The 23,337-nt window shown below is 40.2% G+C and overlaps 1 protein-coding gene across 14 annotated transcripts in view; it reads right to left on the minus strand.

The window, feature by feature from the left end:
• DAB1 (DAB adaptor protein 1) overlaps positions 1-23,337 on the minus strand; it is a 208,927-nt gene that overhangs the window by 91,516 nt on the left and 94,074 nt on the right. For 11 of the 14 annotated variants that reach the window (XM_015636300.1, XM_015636302.1, XM_015636297.1 and 8 more), the window contains exons 1-2: positions 16,636-16,725; positions 10,188-10,387 (exon numbers count right to left, since the gene is read on the minus strand). In XM_015636300.1, the coding sequence (XP_015491786.1) occupies positions 10,188-10,254 (67 nt within the window). In that variant the 5' untranslated portion in view covers positions 10,255-10,387; positions 16,636-16,725. Of the gene's footprint in view, positions 1-10,187; positions 10,388-16,635; positions 16,726-23,337 lie in introns of those variants that run through there. The other 3 variants (XM_015636289.2, XM_015636288.3, XM_033516546.1) reach the window with 1 other exon arrangement.

Genomic DNA, 23,337 nt, shown 5'->3' on the forward strand with positions numbered 1-23,337 from the left:
TTAAACTTATTTCACAGGTATATATGAAAAGCATTTTTCTGAGATGTAAGGATTTTAGCTTTAGATTCCATCAATAGCCACACATTGACATTCAGGCTGGGGTGTCATGAAAACAAAGCAGGCAGCTCCATCCCGAGTGCCAAGCACAGAGAACAGCCCCAGATGGAGCACATTCCCTGACCACTGTCCTTCCATTCACTGAGCAGGACAAAGGTCTCCAGGAAACAGCAAGATGAGCTCAGCTCATTAAAAACTGTATGAAAATGTGTATCCTGAAGGGATGTTAAATGAGGCTTACACAGGCAACTTTGAGGCTCTGCTTCCTTAGAATTTTAGTGCTTAACCTTAGAGCCCCGGCATTTCTTTAATGCAATTAAACAGAGGCACAGATACAATGTATTGCTTTAGCTATAGTCTAGCACAGGGAAAGAAAATAGGCAAGAGACATAAAGAATTCTGCAGGTAGCTTTCATTTTGATCTCCAGTTTCTCTCGAGCACTGCCATCCTTCTGACATGCTCACCACAGCAGAGGCTGTGTTCATCCAATTTTACTGGAAGGGCTGGTAACATGATTTTTAAAGAGACATTTCAGATAGGTGCATTTTTTAAGAAAGAACTATAAACCATAAACATCCTACACTAGTAAATAGAGCAAACACTGAACATACTAGGTACTCATGTCAATATTAAACTTAAGCCATGCCTCAGTACAGAGTACACCCAAATTCCCTGGTGCATTTCATTCACTTCATGTGACTTTGGACATTTGAATTCAATTTAAAACTTACACAGGCAACACAAGACTGCAATAAAAAAAAAAAAAGTGGTTCATCCAACTACTACTGGTGTTTTTGCCTTCCACCTAGTTATCAGCACATTATTGTGACGTGTGAATATTACCCTCTTATTACTTTCAAGACAATTTTTTATTTAAAATGAAATTAATAGCTAACCTCAAAAGACTGAGCTTAATTTCATTTCACTCCCTGAATCATCCTTTTCACTACACAATTCTCCCTCTAACTAAACTAAGAGCATAAGAGGTGTAATTATAGATCACAGATTAGCTGTTCAGCATTTGCTGGTGGTTGAAGCAGGGTAGACATTAAAGTTGGCTCCAGAGGAAGCTGCTGCTCTTGTCACTTGTAGAAGAATCTGCTGCGAAATGTTAATATTTAGAAGTCAAGGCTGCAGCTGTCTGTGGTTTTTGGACTACTTTGCAGGATATCCTGTGGCCACTGGAACCACTGCCAGGAGGATCTGGGAGAGGAAAAATCTTCCCAAACCCTGCAGTCCACCAGACTCAGGTACCTCCCAAGGAAGATGCTGGAAACACAACCATGCCAATTTCTTTGGTTCCACTCCTAATGACTTTTGTGTTGATGGAGCAACAGCTTCTTTGCTTCCCTGACTGCCCCATCACAAAGAGAGACCACACACCATTCCCACCTCCACTTCAAACTTGATCTACTTGGAGCAAGGAAAGGCAGTTTTGGGACTCAGCAGCCGAATGACAATTCACCCTACTTCTCCTGTTTGTAATGTTGTTTTGCAGCAGTGAGTAATGCTGTCTCTGGGAAATGGAAGTGAAAGCTACTCTGTTCTTTTCAGAATAATAATGGATATTGTGTTGGCAACTGCTCTCCTGCATTGCACAACTGCATAAATAAAAGGAATTGGGAAAAGCCAATACTGGAGTAAATAAAGGGGGTAAACTCGCTTGCAAATAAGTGATAGCTGGGTTTGGTGTTTCAGCCTGGGCAGTGAGAACAGGATAAACATGGTGTCTAAATCAGAAGTGATTTCAACCCCACTGATCCTCATCTGTGGAGAGAGGCTCTGGGGAGAGGCTCTGGCTGCTCAGGAGACTCAAAGCAGAAACCTTCTGAGAGGCTGAACATCTCCACATGAGGTTTTACAGCCAGAACCAGACTGAAGATGGCCTTTGGAAACTCTCAGGTTTAGTTCAGTACTGCCCCCACTATTGTTGCAAGGAGCAGGAAAGATGCCAATGAGCATTAAAGTGCATCCCTGTATTTTTCGTACAAAAGACCCCCACAAACACATTACTTAGTTAAGCAAACAAAATATTGTCATATATGCAAAACCAAGCAAATGTAAAAACAGAGAAATGCTCTTTCTCCTGTCCTTTTGCCAACAACTAGCTATAATATATGAGTGTTTAGATAAAAATAATACAAATAGGATGTCATTATTTCTGAGGACATGTTTATCTCTAATTCACTTTCAAGAGAAATGTTGTACCTCACACAATCACAGAACAGGCTGACTTGGAAGGGACTCACAAGGAAAACTCTTTCTACCACTGGACAACACAAATACATTTTATACATCTGTAATATATTACCTTTATTCTGGAGGATCAATAACGTCCATATTGATCCTATACATAGAATCATGCATGAGGATCACAGCCACATCTTTTCTTTACTCCTGAGGAGCACAGTGAATGTCTGCCATGACATATTTATTACAGGAAGTCTGAGCCTATTACTTGGCCAAATTCCCTACATATTTCTTTGAGCTCTTAGAGAGGAATGTACCACAAGGCATGAATGAAGGGCTTACAATTTCTGTAACAGTATTTCAAAATTCTGTGGGTGAGTTTTTCTTAACCAGAAGTGGTCAGATTAAGGAGACAGTTATTTTTCAGCTAAAGTTCTTGTGACTAATATATATATACCTTAATAAACATTTCTAATTCAAGCTGCTTAAATACACAAACCAAACCCTGCATGTGTCTGTTAACTTGTGCATTCCTCCACAGCTTTTTCTTCACAAGCTGATTAATGAAATTACTGTGATGTCAACACTGGGAGAGTGAAACGTGCTGGTTAAAGCACAAAGTAAGAGACAGGATCCTCAGATTACACACCAAGCTCTGTCCTGATTTGTGCTGTAATCTTTGGAAAGTAATTGAGAGATGAGCACTGGCTTTTGATGCAAGGATCTAACCACCTTTGAAATCAATTTACATTTCCCCCACATGTACATAGGACGAGAAAGCTCATGATTTTCAATAAATTACAGAAAATTATATGAGATTAATTTTCCTTAGTAATATGAAGAAGTATACACTGCAATAATGTGGACAGCAATGGTAAGTGTTATTTGTTTATTTCATGGAAAATTAGTTAGCAATTTAATACTGGGATCAAGCTAATATTCCAAATTTACTTATCTTTGATATACCTTCAGCAAAATGGGAGCAGTGATCAACACAGTTGATACCTCTAATCTGAATTACACAGTGAGCAACACTTTACTCACTTTACATTTTATGGGAAATTCTGCAAATAATAACAATATTGATGGAAAAGGCAAAATGTTTCAGAAAATTACAAATGCTGAAATGCACGTAGTGCAACATGCTGACAGAAATGTTATTCATCAATATTTATTAGGCAAGAAAATATCTCTGGATGAAGAATACTACAAAAACATTATCATCACCAACAGTCTTGTCCCTGTAGAATATTTCTCTGTGAGCCATATTAGAAAACTTCCACTAATCCAAACCTCTGGAGGTATTTTAGCTACTAATCTGGATGAATTAGGTCACTCCTACTCAGTTATTCATTACACAATAGAATTTTCTTCCCTGAACTTTCTAAACAAAAGTTTCCATTTACAAAAGTTCTAAAATGAATTTTGAAATTTTGCTGAGAGTCTTTTCAATGACTGCAAGCAGAGAAAAATTTTCACTGAAAATTAATTTATTTGCCTGTTTAAAAGTTCTATTTCCTTATCAGCCCCATCCCCACTTTCTCCATATTTCAGTCAAATCTCAGAGGTAATTTTAGAGCATAAGAGGATGAAGCCAGAAACAAGGTACAGCACAGGCTGAAGTGATGCACAGGTGATGCTCCCAGCTCCCAGAGCACAGCAACACCCACCTGTATCCAGGGACTGTGCCATGACTCAAATCCTCTCTGGAATATGCACTGCACTGAGCTCCTGATGACTACTTTAAACTGAAATGTTTTGATAACTGTTAAAACACTGAGAATTGTAACAAAAGCTCGTTGTTCTTAATATTCAACGGATTATTGATTGTTCTGTTCTGCTGAGGAGCAGCAAAATAACACCAGCCTCAACTTTAGTTTAGGCAGATTTCCCTCAATTAAAAGCAACAGTAAACATCATATCTGCGACAAGAGACAACATCCATCACCCCCAAAGAATCCTTCAATTAACAACCACAGACCCCCTTTGGTACACAGTATTTAAAACAGAATTCATGAGCTCTCTAATTGATGATAGGCTATTGGATAACCCTTGTTAATTATAGCTACACAATGCCAAAATTAATGATTTTCCCACCCCCTTTCAACTTGAGAATGAATTCATAACTTATATCAACTCACAAAAGATGTGCAATTAATATTGTCAGTAATAATTTCACAAAAGAGATTTGTTAAAGGCAGGCACGTGGACACAATTAGTGTATCAATTAATGCTGCTGTTACTTGATCTATAAATTATTGAAAAACTCATAGCTACTGCAAGGAAACAAAGCAAATCCACTCCCAGTCAATGAAAGAAGCTCCTATGTTCATTATTCATTAGATCAAATTTAAATTTTGCTGGATCCTGTGAATCTTAGCCACATAATCTGAAAAATAAACAAACCTATACCAATGTGACATCTTGAAATGCCTCATTACAATGATGATGCTTTAACTGTTGGTAGTTTCTTTTAAAAAGTTAATTCATTAAACAAAGTAATCCACCATCACTGTTCATAGCACTGATTAATTTAAACTGAAGTTCCAACATGGAAACATAGCTGCAAAAACTGCTCCAAGATTTCTGTCAGCAAAATTGTAACTTTTACATCGGAAAACCAACTTTACATCAGAAACTTCACTTTTACATCAGAAACCTCCATTCCACTCCTGAGCTTAGCAATGATTCATGCAAAGACTGGATTCAAATGAGGTCTAAGAAGCCCGAAACAGGACTAGGGTAGCATTAGGCACCTATGATGAAAAATGACAATGACAAAACAACCTCGTTTAAAGGCCTCCTATCCCCAAAGGCTTTTAAACTAACTAGGTAGCTCCTGTTTGATCTTAGTCTGACTAGAGTTTTGCTCCTGGGGATGCAGAGGTTTTCCTTTAGATAGTTAGACAGACCCCAGCCTCTCATTAGTGCTTAAAAGACCCAGGAAATAGATGTGACTCTGCCACAGGCCCAATCCACACGCGAATGGTCCCTCAGCCACTGCTTTCCTTTTAATCAGCAGTCAGGAGAGATAAAATGGGACAGTTAAGCTTTTTGCTGTGGTGATCCCAAGAGGATGAGACTCAGATCTCCCACCTCCAAGCCAGCTCTGCCACACAAACCCCCCTGGTTAAACTCCTCACCTGGCATGAACCAGCCCCCCGCGCGCAGCCCGCTCTCGCTCTCCCTCCTGGAGCAGGGCTTGGCCACCTGGAAATCCATCCAGCCACGACACTGCCCAGCTCTGGGTGAGGAGAGGACCTCCAGCTCCAGCACAGCATGTCCCACCCTCTCTAAATGTCCCATTCCTACTGGCTGGGTGCAGCAATCCCTGGCTTGGCGCCCAGCCTGCTCTGAGAGCTGCTCCCAGATGATTCCCACACGCTCTGGAAACCCATTAAAGAAGGGAATCTCACCCAAGGGGACCTGAGCATGACTGTCATCATGCTGGGTGTCAACGTGCCCAAGCTCCTCTCTGAATCTGCTTCCATTTTTTAAAAGTCCCTGTCATGTTGAAAATTGACTCGGGAGTCTTACGATGGGGGATGTGATGAGAGATGGAACTGCAGAACAAGCCCCAAGCCTCAAATAGAAAAATTACAGAATTTAAGTGCAAGAGGAAGAGATTAAATCTCTAGAAAAGTCCCCTGGCCTACCCTTAGCAGACACAGATCTGCACTGATTTTTGGTAGTCTGGCTCCCTTCTTTACTGACCTCCCAATTTCAATTTTTCTGTTCAGCTAGTTTTGCAAGAAGGGATTTTCCCAGGCAGTTATCAGTGTGAATTCAACATCAATGCAACACATTTCCCCCAGAGAGGTTCTAAATCAATTTTAATTCCGATAGGCTCGAGTAAATGTTTTCAATTTGATTCAATAATCTATACACACTTATAACAAGGCTTTTCCCCCATGTACTACAAGACAAACATGGTTTATGTTTCTAACAACTCTGGCTAGTAAAAAAATTCTAATTTCCTATCCTGAACAATACAAATACATAATTTTTATTCACTTCTTAATGAACTGGATGACATAAACAAACAAAATAAAATCAGCATTTAAAAGCATTAGTTGTATCATTAATTCTCTAAATGCTTCTTAAAGAACACATGACTTTTGGCAAACTCACCAAAAAAAGAAAAAAACTTATCACCAAAAGAAGTCCCCAAATTGAGCTTTCTAAATCTCCTGAGAATTTTTCATAATTTCCACTTAGAGAGCAACATGAAACCTCTCCAGGATATCTTCTAAAATGTGAGCAAGTTCTCAAAAAAAGATAATTACAAGGAAGTTACCAGCAGATTTCTGCAAGAGCAGCATGAAGAGTAGGGCTGGAGGTGGGGGTGGCAGAAATATAATCTCCTCTAATAACACCTAGAGCACTTTAAGCCTGTAAAATGGAATAAAGTGCAGGAAGGAGGGCTCTGGAGGTCAGGGGGAAACACTGGTCCTCAAGGGACAAGGAGCTTCACAGCACGGGGAGGAAAAAGTGACAATCTGGAGAGGAAGGGAGGTGCCTGGCTCACCTCTGCTCCCACAAGGGTATTTCCAGGTCAGTTAAAATTCCATCCCCTCTGCCAGGAATATGACCAGGAAGCATTTCTAGAGCCCACCCAACCCTGGATCCATCAGATCAATACAAACTGAATAAAAGGAAAAAATTTGATTTTTCAATAGCCCGCTTTTAAGGTTATCCAGGGTGATGAGGTTATCACACCAAATTACAGTCTGATATGAACATGTAAATACTGAACTTACCCACAGAAGATCAGAGCTCCTCAGCTGTGATTCTGTGCAAACAGCAGCTTCAGAGAGGGTTTTGTATTTAAGTTCTTGTTCTAACTGCTGTGACAACCCTTCAGTGCTGAACAGGACACTGCCTCACAAACCAGCTCAGGTGACAGTGCAGACACTCCGGAGCTGGCTATAAGCAGAAAGCTCATGGCTCTAAAAACACCATGCCTAAAGAGAAGTGTTCCAAAGGGAACTGCTCTGCATGTGACTACAGAGTTTTCTCTGTGTTCCCAGCACGTCAATGAAATATTTGGTGAAATCTTTGCACGAGCATTGTCATTCCTTTGCAGCACAAATCAAACTATTTCCCTGTCACCCAAAATCCAGCAGTCTGTGCAACAGAGCCTAAAAGCAGTTACATGAAATCCTAAAGGGACTTCACACATTCCACCCTTCTGGCAGGGAGTTAGTCCATCCCAGCAGCAAGACTTTGCATTCAAACTCACTAAATACCATTAGAATTCTCCTGGACTTCTTTCTAACCTGTCCAGGTTATTAAATTGTTAACTAATGACATCACCTTGGCTTTAACCCAAGGTTAAAGGTAGGCATTATTACCAGAAATGTAGAAGTCATAGCTTTCTTTTTGGCCACTGCACATCAATAAGAACTGCTCCCATTTATCTGACACTTTATGCTGTTTTATATCCATACTCGTTACAAATCCTAGGAATTAGCCTTGGTTTTATTTCAACACTCCAAATAAGAAACACTACCTCACTGGATGAAGAGTATGTAGGATTTAGCTGGGTTTACACAGAAGATTTAGGCTGAGATCAGGAAAGAACCCAGTCCCGTGCTCCAACTCCACACTAATCCTCATTTCCTTTCAGTCACCCCAGACCTCCAGAGTGGGATATGGATGTGGGACAGACATTCCATGCAGTGCTGTGAGCTGCAGAAGGCAGAAGAACTACCAGAACATCAGATAATACAGTGAAAGAGGCCTGTCCCTGCTCTGGATGGAGAAGGATGCACAGCTTTTCCAGAAGTGCAACACAACACTGGAAAAACACAAGAGCTGAAATTTCTGTTTATACAGCAAAGACTTATTTCTTGGGAATACTCAGTTCCACTGCATAATCAAACTCATTGATTAGCAACATCAGAAACTTCATGTTAGCACTTGCTACCTGCCACTGCTCATAGTTAATGAACTTGGGAAAAAAAAGGCAAAAAAATCCCTGTTTTTCACGTGTCCATCACTCCCACTATACAGAGGAGAGCTCCTTTGTTGGAACACAGGGAAATGCATACAACTCAATGACAAGTAAATGAGCACACCACGTTTCTTTTGACTCTGTTTCTGTGGGATTTGAATAGCAAACAGTGTGTGCATTGTGTACCTTGTCTGTGTGAAGCATTCACTGCTCCAGCCCTGGGGTGGCTGATGGGATCGGATGCAGGGCAGCCAGAATAATCCTGGGGATGTGCCACTGCCATTCCCTGTCCCTTCCAGCTCTCCAGACACTCACATCACTGCCACACAAAGTATTTTATACTCCCCCTCAGCACTGAAGGTAATTCTCAGAATTTCCATTTGGGGTATAGAATCAGATTTTGGGCAGAGAAGTGCTCAGTTATTGTGATTTATGGAAATGTTTTTACAAGCTGGATGCTGAATATTTTATTAACATAAACATCAAGTTCCTGAAAGAGTTGCTTGCTTGTTTCAAAAGTTCCAGCCTCCAGCAGAAGAAATAACATAGGAGACACACATCAAAAAGATGTTATCCATATTGCAAAGAAATGACATTTTTTAATTTCCTGTCTGCCCCCAAAAACTAAATGATCATACAACCAAACCACTTTAACTTTATTTGCCTTAAACATCTTAGATCACATTCCCATGTACATCAAAGTTCCCCTTCTCTTGCCTTTCCAAATTGCAGCTTTTTTATCTTAAATGAATCATTTTTGATTTGTGAGTGTAGGCCTAGAGCAGTCATAAGGTTTTTAAACCATCTTCCTGAACAAACACTTGAAAATTTTTAATTGCTGTGTCTTCTACAAACTCTAGGATAAAGATTTCTGATACAAAAGCCAAAGGGAACACAAGGCCTTAGTAACTGTTTTGGTAGAATTGCTGCAGGAAATGGTATTACTGCCCAGCAGTTCAAGTTAATTACGAGTAAAATTTGCATTATACATATATAAGCAAAGATGAGATTTTGTTTGTCTTAGAAAAATTTAAAAAAAACCCTCAGAAGTAAATGGCTAAATTACACATCCCCAGAAAGAAACAGAATGACAAACTCCAAAGCTCATATGAAAGTTCCAATCTTGTTGTGTTGAGTATTAAAACTATTAAGTATGATTATTTTCTTTTTGTTTTACTTTTTTATTTGACTAATTCCTAATAAATCTGTTTTCAATCTCAATTTCATGTGTAGGTTTAAAAAAATAGCCAAATATGGCTACACAGAACAACTACCACTGGAATTCAAGGTCTTGGGCTCCAAGCTCATCAGTATTTAAAACCATAAGCAATAAAAATAGTAATAAAAATGTAAGGAGAAAAATCCCTGCTAAAAATCTTTAAGCAAGCATAAGCACCAAATTCATATGGTCCCATTTCTCACACTTAGCACTCCTAAGAACTGTTGTATGGTCTGAGGCAACATTGTAAATATAAATATGAACTAATCCAACCTTGTAAATACAAATATGAACTAATCCAACCTTGTAAATACAAATATGAACTAATCCAACCTTGCATTTCTCCACAGCTTCTCCATAATTTTGAGTTTTAATTAATCTCTCCACAGATTGCTACCAAGTTCTCTAACTTCACAAAGTGTCAGTAAAATTCAAATTCCAGGAACGGTAAACTGTATTTATCAGCAGAGAAAGAGAAAAGTGATCTTTAGTTAAGGAATTTTAAGAGCTGCATTCCTCTTTGTGAACCAGAAATATTATGCAAATATTTTTCTTGTATTTCAAGACATATTTCAATAGGATATATTTTTTATGTCAGAGAATCAAACCCCATATTTCTGTACCAGACTTCCACTGAGCTTAACAAATCCCACTTTTCACTGAGCACACAGATAACAGAAGAGCCACAGATGTGCCAAAGGTGGCTGATGTAGGAGCTGATTAAAGAACAAAACACACACAAATAAAGAGAAATGAGTCACTACCTTTCTTTTTGGAGTCTTTCTTTGTGCTGGTTTTAACAGCCACTTGAAGTTCTGTCTCAGTTGACATCCTATATCCTTAGTCCTCTTCACACAGATCCAGGATCTCGGTCAGGCTCATTTAGAACGTCTCTCCAAGAGAATAATTTAGCCTTTCAGATACTATAACCCAAACAGTTCATCTCATTCACTCCTTTCGAGTGCTGTTAAGGAAGGAAACAAAAAGGAACAGTCACTTTCTGGGTTTAAAACATGAACGGAAAATAAAAAAGCCAAACCATTACAAGGGAGAAACACATAAAGTTCTCCATCTACTGAGCCAAGTGTCCACGATTTTAGATGCTTAAACACAGTTACCTGTGACTACCTCAAACATCTATATTTGAGATATTTTGGCATATCTGAGATGCCTTCACACCCTAGAGACACTGCTCAGGGTGTACAGAAGACCAGCACTTCTGACCAGCAGCTGGAGGACAAAGACCACATTGCAGGAAGTAGCTGGAAATGTCACCAAAAGCAAAAAAACTGCAAGGACTCAATTCTTAAATGCACCAATTCCATATTTCCAGATAGCAAGTAGAGATTTTTACTCCTCCAATTGTTTTTCAGTGCTTTCACTCCCTTACTTGAACAAAGACAAATGAAAAATGTATTCATTGCTCATGCTGAGAACATCATACTTTGCCACTCCTCTTGCTTATGATAATGTTTCCAGTATAAAAGACTCTGTCTCCACACAAACAAAGCTGTAATTTTAACACCCATCCAGTAATCTTTCTTGCAAAGATCTCTGAAAATAGTTAATTAAACCCATGAAATATAAATGAGGTAGGTGCAAAAACTTAACATTTAGAGAGGTAACATTTAGGGAGAAAGCTACAGTTTTACATAATGTGTATTTTTTGGGGACAAAAATGCACCAGCTGTGAACCCACAGCAGGAATGTGCTGGTGCAGGATGAGGGAAGCAGGCCTGGGGATGTCAGGGCTCTGGAGGCAAAGAATACACAAAGAATAAACATCTAAGCAAAAAAAGAACCCATTGCTCCAATTCCTTCCTGCTTTGAGGGATGAACCACTTATTTGAGCCAGTCTGTCGAGGGCAGAGGACCAGACTGTCCTGAAGCCATTTATCAGGGTGTTTCCTCACCAAATGCATCTTCTTACTGCCCTTTCTTTCTGTGAGAAAGTTCTCATTATTAGCACAATTATAGAGAAGTCCATCTGGCCTGTCGGAACAGCTGCCCACTTATTAAATAAGCATTTAATAAAGATACTAACCCAGCATATCAGCTGGTTAGATGGCCAGGGATTAACTGCAGTTAGAGTTATTTACTAATGTACCTTCTTTGTCATTTAAGAAAGTAACAGACTGCAAACACTGGAATAATTTTGACACTTTAAATCACTTTTCACAGTAAAGGCTGTGAAGCCACCAGTACTTTCAAATCCAGGCTCTTTTAACATTTTAAAATGCTTCAGTAACATTACACTGCCATGCGCCGTCTGAAGTGATTTAATACTGCTGAAGTGTGTCAGGGGCTTTCTTTAATAAGCTCTTCAAATCTGTCTGTGTATTATAGAATATTCAAAGATAGCTTTTCAAAATCTGCTGAACTGATTTTGAAATACAAAATTCCCTGTTCCCCCCTGTGTGGAATCTGAATAAGCAGTGCATGGCAAAAAAAAAGGAGGAAAAAAATAAAGCGAGGCACAAATTGAAGTTGCAGCGCTCGCTGAATACACCTGCTTGGTGTAGCAGACCTGAATAAACCAACAGCATCCTGATCAATCTTCTCAGCTGAGAAAAGAGCAGGAAAGGACAGATCCAATGAAGGCTGGTCAGGGAGGGAAAAGGAGGAACAGGTCCCAGAGTGAGGTTCCAGGATCCAAGAGCTCTCTCTGGCCAGGTCCATGGACAGGGAGAAGCCTCTCCCCAAGCACAGCTGCTCGGAGCAGGGCTGGGGGGAACGTCCTCGCCCTCCTCGCTCACGCTTCAGATCCCCCCACGAGCAGGGAGAGGAGCTCTGTGCAGAACAGATGTCCCTCACAACCCCCATCTCCTACCCCTCCCCCTGCCTGCAACCCAATTTAATAATATTTAGTTTTACAGCACAGTAGGGATGCATCAGCCTTTACAGCTCAATGGCACTTACTTAAAGCATCTCTAGAGTCACAGCTGGATTGACAGTTTATTTTTCCAGAATTTGGATTTATATTTACCTAAAGGTTAACTGCATAGCTCTACAAGGAGCACTAACATGAGCCACTTGACAAAAGGGAAATATTTATAATAGGTCCACTTATTAAAAAAATAAATTAAAAATAAATACCAAATACCCCCGGGGTCTGTAGTTAAGCAAGTTTTAATGTCTTAGAAGACCATTGTGGCTACAAAGCATCAGGAATGTCATCTCCACTTGTCAGCTATTTCCAACAGGACAGCTGAAATAGTAGCATCTGAATGGCACTGAATATTTTAAAGTAACAACATATGACTGCTATCTCATTTGAAACTCTCCAGAAAAGCTATATCCCCTCGAGGCTATCCCACTGAGTAATATTTTTTAAAATAAAATGCATGTCTGTTTTTGGACAGGTTCATATATTGATTTACTTTCAAACCTAATCAGGTCATACTCTCGCAGGCTCATAGATCCTTGAATAAAGTAATAGGTATCTTTGTAAAGGAGCACATAAACATCTGTCAGACACCAGCTATAGTTCAAACTGAATTTGCTACAGAGACAATTCCTCCAAAAGTGTAGGTCTTTATGTAAGCCACATTAGTAAACTTTCATGCACTGTCCATATTTCAGCCGTTTATTACCCAGATGAGAATGGCAGTCAATCTGCTCCTCACCGCAACAGCTTTCATTGTCTCCTCCAATCTAGGTCACCGTTGTTAAATACCACAGCCTCCCAACTGTGGGAAGTACTGCAGCATGTGTTTTATCAATGAGATGCTATTTGCTTTGATCAGTTTTGCCACGTTTCTCTCCCTGCTCTGAAGACAAAATTTTGTTAGCTGCGTTTCTAAAAAAATAAAAAATAAAAAATCCATCGTCTTACACGTATCCATCCACTCTAACAATCTCCTTGTGTGCCTTGTTACTGCTCCAGCTATTGCACTGTTATGTGCCTGCCTCAGCTTTTCCTAAAGAGGATTCTGAGCTCTTCGTTTTAACAAAATACTGACATTTTCTGTGGCCTTATTAAGTGGCTACAGCAGGAACACAATCAGCGCATTCTGGAATTAACTGGCTCTTAATTCCAGGAGAAGTTCTTAAGCCTGCATTCTCTATTACTCCTACTCCAGCACAAAACCTAAAGCCTTAGCAAAGAAATATTTCTGTCAATTCACTTTGCCGTTAGGATTAACACAGGTTGAACCCTTTATGCATGGGGAAATCAGTCCTGAGCTCCACACGCCTCCCCCACACGCCCGTGAAACAACAATTTCTGTCAAATCATTTGTCTTTTCAACCACGCTTCAGTGAGCTCATGTAGGGGTTATTAGGAGACTTCCCCTGGCCCAAGTTATGAAGGAGGTCAGACAAAATGATCATAATACTTCCCCTCTGGCTTTCAGCTACATGAATTAATTAATTTTCTTCAGGACTTCAAAACTTAAGAAGTTCCCTCCCCTGAAACCAGTTTCCATCTGCTTATATAAAAGAAAAGCAGTCTTAGAAAGGATTTGTAACTAAGCCCTGGCATTCCCTAGGTATTTAAGTTCTCCACAGCCCCAAAGTGGGATTTGACAAGAGGATGGTACCTCCCAAACATTGGTTTGACAAAACAAAAGCCATGCTCCCATCCTTAGCTCTTGCTTTTATATGCTCTGGAGTCTTGCAATTAATTTTTTTGCCTCCAAAGAGCCCAACATAACCATGTTGATGCCCAACAAGTGTTAAACAAAGCCCAAATATACTAAAAGGGTAAAATGTAAGTGAAAATAGAAGTGGAAAGTGCTCTGAGTATGGAACACTAAAACCAGTTCAAGTGTAAGGGTCAAGGGAGAAAATGTTACTGATCCACTTCCCACCTGCCCTCAAAGCCTAACACAGAGAGCAGCAGTGGGACCACACACAAACAGACGATGGAAAACCCACCCTTGCCACCAGTGCTCTTTGTACCCTCTAGGGAGAGGGGCCAGGAAATCCTCTGGTGCTGCTCATGCTGTTTTGTACTCATCAGCCCATTTCCCCAATGGTCAGGGCAGGCAAACATCAGAGGATTCATCTGTCACAGCAGGCACTGTGCTAATTCCAAAAGGGAACCCAAGGGACTGATCCAAAACCCACTGATACACTGCAGTTAACAAGGCCTGCAAGGAAGAACCAGAAAAGGAGGAAACTGAGGTGAAAGAGAGCTTAAGACGCTGTCAGAGAGGAGAAAATCAGGAGGAAACAAAAGCAAACAGGAGAGCTGTCGGTGACACTTCATTACAGCAGATTCTGTGAAGTGTTTAACAGGAAAATCTAAGCCAGAACATGCACTGAAATTCTGGCTGGCCTGCCACAGAAAACAACCTGTGTTGGATTGTTCATGGGTCTGTTCTCTCCTCCAGTTTTGCCATTTGCCCCCAGAACAGCAGAAAGCAGCATTTCCAGTGACAAAGCCAAAGGACTCTCTTTCATGGCACTCCATGCCAAGCACTGCCTTTCCCTGCCATTTCTTTACTGGCTTTTCTGCAGCCTGCAAAGGTGAAAGAAATTTTACTGTTCACACTCACAAACTGAGATACTACACAAACATTTATTCCCCTACAAACCCTCCCTTGGAACCCAGCATCCTTCATCTCCCACTCACTCCCTAAATTACACAGCTTGTTAAGACTCACAACTGCCTCCAGATGCCATACTTGGTTTTGTTTGCTCTAAAATGCTCGTGTACTTCCCTCCACTCCTGATTTTCTATATATTACAATAAAGGAAGGAGTTTTATCTCCTTTATTCAGCTTTCTGTACTATGTCTGTAGTGTCGTCCAGAACAACATTTCCCAAATAACCCTTTCTAATTCTTCCAATATCAGAAAACTACTTAGTACTCAAACCACAGCATTTCATTTCCCTTTGTATTTAGTTGATGTAGTTGGCTGTATTCATTAAACATTTCTCCTATCTCCTGAAAACAAGAAGCTCTTTTTTAAACAAAATCCTACATATTACTTAGGCCAATAACACATTTCATTAAGTTTATTTTGGTTTATATTATGCTTCATTTTTCTGTCTCTAGGGCATCTTTCAGGCATGTTACCCAGTTCCTCAGATGGGGTAAATAGCACCACTGAAGCAGATTCACCACTGAAAGAGTGTCTTGGCAAAAACCTGACCTATAAAATATTTCTAAAGTAAGACTTTTATTAGTATTCCAATGATGGCAGGAATAATTACTGAAATTCCTCCTGGAAATCACTCCATGTCATGGTGAATGCTGCACTCCACTCCACCAGTTATTCACCAGAAGTGCTGCGAATTTTCTACTCACAGAAAATGCTGACCGGATTTAAAAGACGCTTTTCAAAGGAATGAATTGATTTCATCAACATTTTTAATAGCAAATTACTAACATTTCATTTTAATATTCCAGTTTCTATTTTATATTATACAGGGCAGCATTCATGCAACAAAGGCAAAATAGAAGACATGGACTTGCTTTAAAGGATTTTTGAAATACTGAAAGTATGGCATTTGAATTCAGGAAAAACTACATCTCTTCTGCCCATGGAGCAGGGAATGCAACTCCAGCCCAGGGAGCTGAAAACCAGGAACAATCCCAGTGTGCTGGGGATATAGATACAGCACTCATTGCTCCTTTAAGTGCACTTTCAGACTCAAAACTCCATTCAGAGTGCTTTTGTAAGCTTTAGCAGGGTATCACATCAAAAAGGAGCGGGTTTAAAAACTCCACATCATTCCTCTGATACCACATTAGCAGATAACAGAGGAAATCATTCAGATGGGACTAGAGATTGCTCAGTGAAACTGAATTACCTAATGCTCTTCCCCTATGAATTGCATTACTCCAAGACTTCACTACTCCCAGATTCCCACACTGCTGACCCTGGAGCAGAAAAGAGAAGGAATTTCTGATAACACAGTGCAAGAACAAACAAGAAACCAAAGTCACAACTACTCCAAGCACAAGCACAACCTGGCTGCCACCCGAGCTCCACCAGCAGAAACTGCCTCACCTCCACTCCAGTCAATAAAGTCACACCAGCACAAGATCAATAGCATTGCATTTGACTCATACTGCCATAACTCCATCCATCTTAATGGTGTTGGAGTTACACCAGTTTTATGCTGTGTATCTGCATCAGTATCAGAGAAGTTACACCAGAGTGACTGATGTAAACAACATCAGATGAACCAACCCCTCTATGGCTAAAATTCAGTGTTGTCAACTCCAAAGCCACGAGAAAACGCAGATCTGTACATTACCAAAGCAGGGCCTTTGGAATTTATTTTTGCAAAGCAGAATGGCTCTTTTGTGATCCTCTCGACACCAAAGAAACAGAGACTAAGAAGGCAAAGAGGACAAAGTACACAGTTGGGATCACAGTATTCTGTAATTAGAGCTGTTAAATGATTACTAAAGTGCAATGGTGCAATCATCACACTGAAGGAAAGGGAGAAGTGTGCAGTCAGGAGCATCACCAGGGAGAAGGTAAAAGCAATGTCAGACACCATGTTTCATACTGAAATGCAAATTCCTCACAATCAGAATCTGTCTTCTAATTGGAAGAAAAGGTTATGGAATTAAACATTTCGCATCCTGGACAGCTCAGCATATTTTGAAGTAGCACAGTAAGTTGAAGGCATCTTGTTCACCTCCTGTCCTTCACAGAAATATCTTGATTCAGCTATGGGTTTTGTTTAATTTCAAGATCATTATCTTAATATTTCAAGTGAGACACGAACTCACCTTCTCATTCATTTTAAATAAAATAACAGCATTGTACCTAACTTAAGCTATACTTTGAAATCTGAAGTAAAGTTTGGAGTGATGCCTTACATTGACCTTCTTAAAGGATGTGAATTTTGCACCAACTTTTCCAGGTCCCTTTGAGCTTTGTTCAGGCACAAGAGCTGACCTGTACATTGTGTCTTTCCATTCTCTGGAGCTTCCTGAAACTGCAGCAAAGCAAAGCAAACCCTCCTAATGCCAACAACAACAAAAGGCCCCTTTGCCAGGCTCTTTATTCACTGCTATTTTTCAACACTCAGCCCTTGTTCCCTTGACTGTTAAGTATTAGGAAAACTGATCAAAGGAATTCACCTTGCTGGAAAATGGACTTTTGCTTTATTACGTCAAACTCAGCCACCTGACTCGTACCAAAGTTCACTGTCTAGCACAGCAAAGGGGAAAAGCAAGAAGCTTCTGGGACTGTAAGTATGAATTCACACCAACAGGCAATAATTACATCTGTGTTCACAACTGACAAATATCAATATTTTGAATTATCAAGTTACCTAAGTAACTTCGAGCACCTGAAGGGCACCTACAAGAAAGATGGAGAAAGACTTTTCACAAGGACATTTAGTGACAGGACAAAGGGGAACAGCTTCAAACTGACAGAGGGTTGGTTTAGAGCAGAAATTAGGAAGAGAATTCTCTCCTGGGAGGATGCTGAGTCCCTGGCACAGGGTGTCCAGAGAAGCTGTGGCTGCCCCATCCATGGATGAGTCCCAGCCCAGATTGGACAGGGCTTGGAGCAGCCTGGGATAGTGAGAGGTGTCCGTGCCCATGGCAGAGGGGTTGAAACTCAACGAGCTTTAAGGTCCTTTCCAAACCATGCCACTCTGTGATTCTCTGATGAGTTTTAGCTGCAGAATTACTTTTGACCATTCCATTTGAGTAGTTCAGTCTTCAAACCACTCCTGAAGGCAATCCCACAGGACTGCTGGGATGAACAGCAGGCAGGCTCCTGCATGATACCAAACAAAAGGATTTCAGGACAGCTGCTAGATTTTACTGGAGAAATTTCAAATAAATAATTTTCTTGGAATCACTTATCTGTTCTCATTTCATTTGTATCTGATTAGATTATACACTGCTCCACAAATGTCTCTGCTTTCTATCAGTAGGAGTATTAACCATTTTCAAAGGGAGGAGGAAGCATCTTCCCTAAGAAGTTTCTGTTTGAGGTAAGATTCAGCAGCATTTCTGAATAATTACAGACAGTGCTCTTCCCACAACTGGAAGATACACTGAAAATAAAAACAAAGCCACACCAAATCTAACCCTTGTGAACTGTGGGGGCCAGGTGTTGTTTGCTGTATCATAATTCCATACAAAGAGACATCCATACAGAGTCCACACTGTGACATAACCAGGTGTGTATCACCACCTCACACCCTAACAAGGGCCAAAGCCCAGGTGATCAGATTAGGGACCCTGCAAAAGCAATCACTTCCAGGAAAAGAAAAATCAAACCACTTCCAGGCTAACATGTCTGGGGGAAAAAAAAAAGTGTTTGATTATTGAGATGGGGAACTTAAGCAGTTAAATGAGTACAAGGATCTGCATGAGTAGTAACACATCAGAAAATAATGCTTATTTTCAAAATATTTTAAAAAAATCACCAAGCAGCATGCAGTGAGGAACCATTCACCTTCTACTGTCATGCTACAGTTTATTCTCTCTTGGAAGCAATTACAGGACAAATGCCAAGCTACAGAAGGTATTTTTCCAGCAGCAGCATCTGGCTTCTTGGCAGACTCCTCAGGCAATTTTATCGGAAGCTTTAGAGATGCTGTTGGGTCAGTCCTGGTTATATTGTTTTGGAACTGTCTGGCAGATTCTTCTTCCTAGATGTCATAATCCTTCTGATTTACCTTGAAGGAATTAGCACACTTTTATCCATTTCAAAAACAGTTGACCTGCAAGGCATTTCTGGGCTGCCTACAGAGACACAGTAAAAAGTCACTGGTGTAAATCTGTGCCTTTGAACCAGCAGAATTTCAGCACCCAGTGCCTGATGCATCATCAAGGAAACAAGGAAGCCATGCAAACATTCTGTATGTGTGTGTTACCAGAAAATTGAGTGCATTCTTTATGATTAAAGGAAAAAAAAAACCAACACAAGATTCATGAAAGATTAACTAGTTTAAAAAAAATAAGGTAGGATTCTGCTCCTTCCAACTCTGCCATAAAGGGCAGGAGGGGCTGGTGAAAGGGAAGATGGAGATGTCCTTTGCTCCCCCCCTACCCAGCCCTTCCCCCTCAGCAGCTCCAGCTAAGATCTGCATTATTCTGCAGCTGTGATCATGATTAATCCTCATCCAGAAGGATGAAAGACAGGATGCTGGTTTTGCCCGCCTTCTCTGCCTACCAACAAAATCAAGTCCACAACAGAAAGGCTTTCTGTCAGTTTGGGGCTGTCCTCTGGAATTCATACAGAGAAAAGGGACAGAATGCTATACAAAGTGAATTTATAGTCCATAATACAGGTGGGACCTTCCTACTTTTAAAGACTTTTCTGCAATCACTTACATGAACTATACTTATTAATTTTAAAATAATAATCATAACAACAACAATAACAATAGTAATAATAATAATAGTAATAACAATAGCAGTAATAACAATAGTAGTATTAATAATAATAATAATAATAAATACATTCATTACTACTTGCTTTATTTAAGGCATTCCCAGATATGCTCAGATTTTTTTTTTTTTTCCTTTCAGAGAGGTTTCAGAAACTCCCACAAAACCCTGTACTAAGTTATTTTCTAGGAAAAAAGAGTACTAATGCCCAAAGGTAAATACTAAAGGAGCAAGTAATGTACTCCATAATTTAATAAAGGACTATAGATCTTGGATTTTCAGTAACAGGAGTATTCACTGAGCAGTGTAAGAGCAGACTGACAGCACTAAGAGAGATACACATATCCAGGTCAAACAAAAAGCCAAACAGAGCTCTGTCATCAGCCCAGTGCAAATAAATCCAAGCAGACACAGACTTCAGACTTGGCTAATGTGAATTGACTAATATAATTCCATTTTATGCAGGGAAAAACATATTCTGATTGCGAGCCAGCAGTGCTCACAAGTTCTAAATTTAGGTATCACTAGGGCCAGGTGAAGCATTAAGTGAACTAATCTGAATTTTATCCATATCAAAGATTTATCTTGTCCAGAAATTACCTTCCCAAATTTAAACCATGTATTCACTCCCATTACTGCCTACACCTTTTGGACATCCCTATACACTAATTAAAATTTCTGCAGAATCACAGTGCTCATCAACAAGGCAGCCTGGGCTTTAAAATGCTCTGCTGTGGCACACACTGAAAAAATCAATTATTTAGGCTCCAGTACATGAACAGAAGTTACTGGCACAGTAGAAAGCAAGCCATATTTTAGGGGAGATGCAGCACAGATTCCCTTGTTTACCAGCTGGTTCCTGTGAAGTGCTGAGCAGTCACCATGATCAGGTGAACATTTGGATACACACTGAAAACTGAATTTCCAGTGATGCCCTAGATTTCACTGACTACACAAAAGAGATGAAAGCTGCACACAGAGGCAAACAGAAGGTTTCCTGGATGCAGCAGAGATCTAAAATATTTTCATGAATTGCCTTTGATCCTACAGTCTCAACAAGGCCTGTAAACTGAGAGAGTGAACAGGAATAACTATCAAATGGGTGCACTTCAGTACAGCAAAAAAAATCAATTAAAAATGGAAACAAAATGTTGCTCTCCCTTGTACACTGCTCTCCTGAAACACCTGGCACACCTAAAGCAATGTACATTGCATTCAAGGGTAACATACCCTGATCTGAAATAAAGTCCTTGCCGTAATGAAAAACAGTTGTTTTGTCGGGTGAGTTTAAATCCAAAAGGTGAAGAATTTCAAATCCAATTAAAACGAGAGGGAATTCAGGAATGCAGAATTTAATTACTCCACTTGGAAGGTAGCCAGGGCCATTGGACTAAGCACCCATGGCCTTGTGAAAGGGCCAGGGGAACTCAAAGGAATTCCAGCAGTCGGGCCCCTGGCTCCTTTCTCCTTTGAGCAGGGACCCTTGGCAGCCACTGCCCTGTAGCTGAGCCCCAGGGAAGAACAGCTCCTGAATTCCAGCCTTTCCAGCAGCTCCTGCCTCCCAAAGCCCAGCTGATATCAGGCAGGCCTGGCCTTGCCCAGCCTGTGAAGTCAGGCAGGCTCTCAGCACATGGTGAGGATGCAGATGATGCCCAGTTAAAGTTCGGATAAATACACGTTCAATGGAGTTATTGCCTATGCACCACTTGAACATTTTGGTTTGGGCTTTTTTCAGATCAACAGACTAAATGGCAGGCAGTAATAATACTAGTTTTTGGAAGAAGTGTGATGTTTGTGTTACCAACTCAAGTTAATTAATGAAAATAATGACAGAGTTACAAAATCAGGGATGATTAAGAACTTGAAGACCATCCCACCCATTTCTCTGCCAAGGAGGATTTGTTCTTAGCAGCACATTAATTCTGTTCTTCAGCAAACCTTTCCAAATCACAGGAGCAGCAAGAGTCCCATCAGAGGTGTTCACACTTTCAGGCTGATTCAGAGGAAGAAGTAAAACCTGGGAATGGAAATCCCACCAACTCCCTATCATTATTCTGAGTTAACTGCTCAGAGATTATCTTGAGCAATTACTCTCATCCCTTACTGCACACACATTCCAAATACCTGTAATCCTCACTCTGTCTGTGCTAAACCAATCCATCCCCTTCAGGTAAGATCTAATGGTAAAATCACATTCCACTGGGTTTATATCCCACACTATTACAGTCCCCATTATTAAATATTGCTTATTAGTTTGTACTTACAAAGTCAGGGAGATGTGATTTTACTGCTTGCAAATCATCCTTACGTGAGTCTTACGCTGTACTTACACTTCTCTCTGCTCTTCCAGATAAGCTTTTTGCTTTCTGCATATTTAAATAGTAACTCTAATTATCCCTACTTGATTGCCCTCCTCTTGCAAAGCCTTTCCACGGGATCATCTGCAGTGAATTCTTCATCCCACTTAGATTTTAAGAAGCCCAAGATTATATTATTTAATTTTAGTAAGAGCATAGGGATGTTTCTTTTTTTAAAAAATGATGCATAAAGGGTTTCTTCTTCAGATATATTTTTATCCAAAACACAGCAAGAAGCGCAGAATAATGATGATTATTATTACACTGGGAATAGTAACACAACAGTACAGTGCCTAGCAATAAAGTCAATTAAAAAAAAAATAACCAACCAACCAACAAAAGACTACGACATGGTGTCACACTGGCAAAGAAAAGTTCACTTAATTTTCTAAACATATTGCTTCTTTTGCAAACAATGCTTAGAAGAGTTGTCTAGATTTATTTCAAATCACAGTCACAGAAAACACTTTATACTTGCAAGTCATAGGTACACAGAAACTACAGGCACCTACCTACACAGGAGCTGAAATTAATGGTATTTAATGCATTAGCTCAGGTAGTCTAGCTGAAGAAATGCACATTACATTTAGCCCAAAACATGTCAATAAAATTTGAGTCAAAACTAATGCTTCTTACAAGAATTTTATTTGTCTTTCTGACCATTTTTAAAAGGATCTGGTTACTGATGATATTTGGGTTAATTACAGCAGTGTCTGGCAACACCATGTGTTAAAGTTGTGTGATATTTTCCTTTATGAGTTCTGGTTTGAGCTCCTGGTAACTTTAGCACAGTGAAGTGCCAGGGCTGAAGTCTTGCATGACACAAACAGGAGCAATGGCACACAGAGCTCAACCTCTGAGACCTTGTCCTGCTGCCCCAAGGCATGAGATCATCCCCCCATCCTCCTCCTCCTCCTCCCCTGCTCAGCAATGAGCACAGACAGTGCCTGCCTTTCTCACACAACCCTGACTTTGATTCTCCAGCACTGTCTGTACCTAAAGGTGTCACATCAGAAGTTACTCTGTGACTGCACACACAACTTTTCATTCCACCTGGACAATGATAAATTCAGCATCTCTCTACTGATGTGCTCGGCGCTGGAACAGTAATTTACTCTTTTTTTTGTGTAATTCCATGCAGGAGAAGCAGCAGTACAACAACCACACTGCAGCACCCTCCAGAATTCAGCTCACAAGCTGCATTCCTGCAGCACCTACTCCTGCAAAAGTGAC

Source organism: Parus major, chromosome 8 (assembly GCF_001522545.3).
Source record: "Parus major isolate Abel chromosome 8, Parus_major1.1, whole genome shotgun sequence".
Classification (NCBI taxonomy): Eukaryota; Metazoa; Chordata; class Aves; order Passeriformes; family Paridae; genus Parus; species Parus major.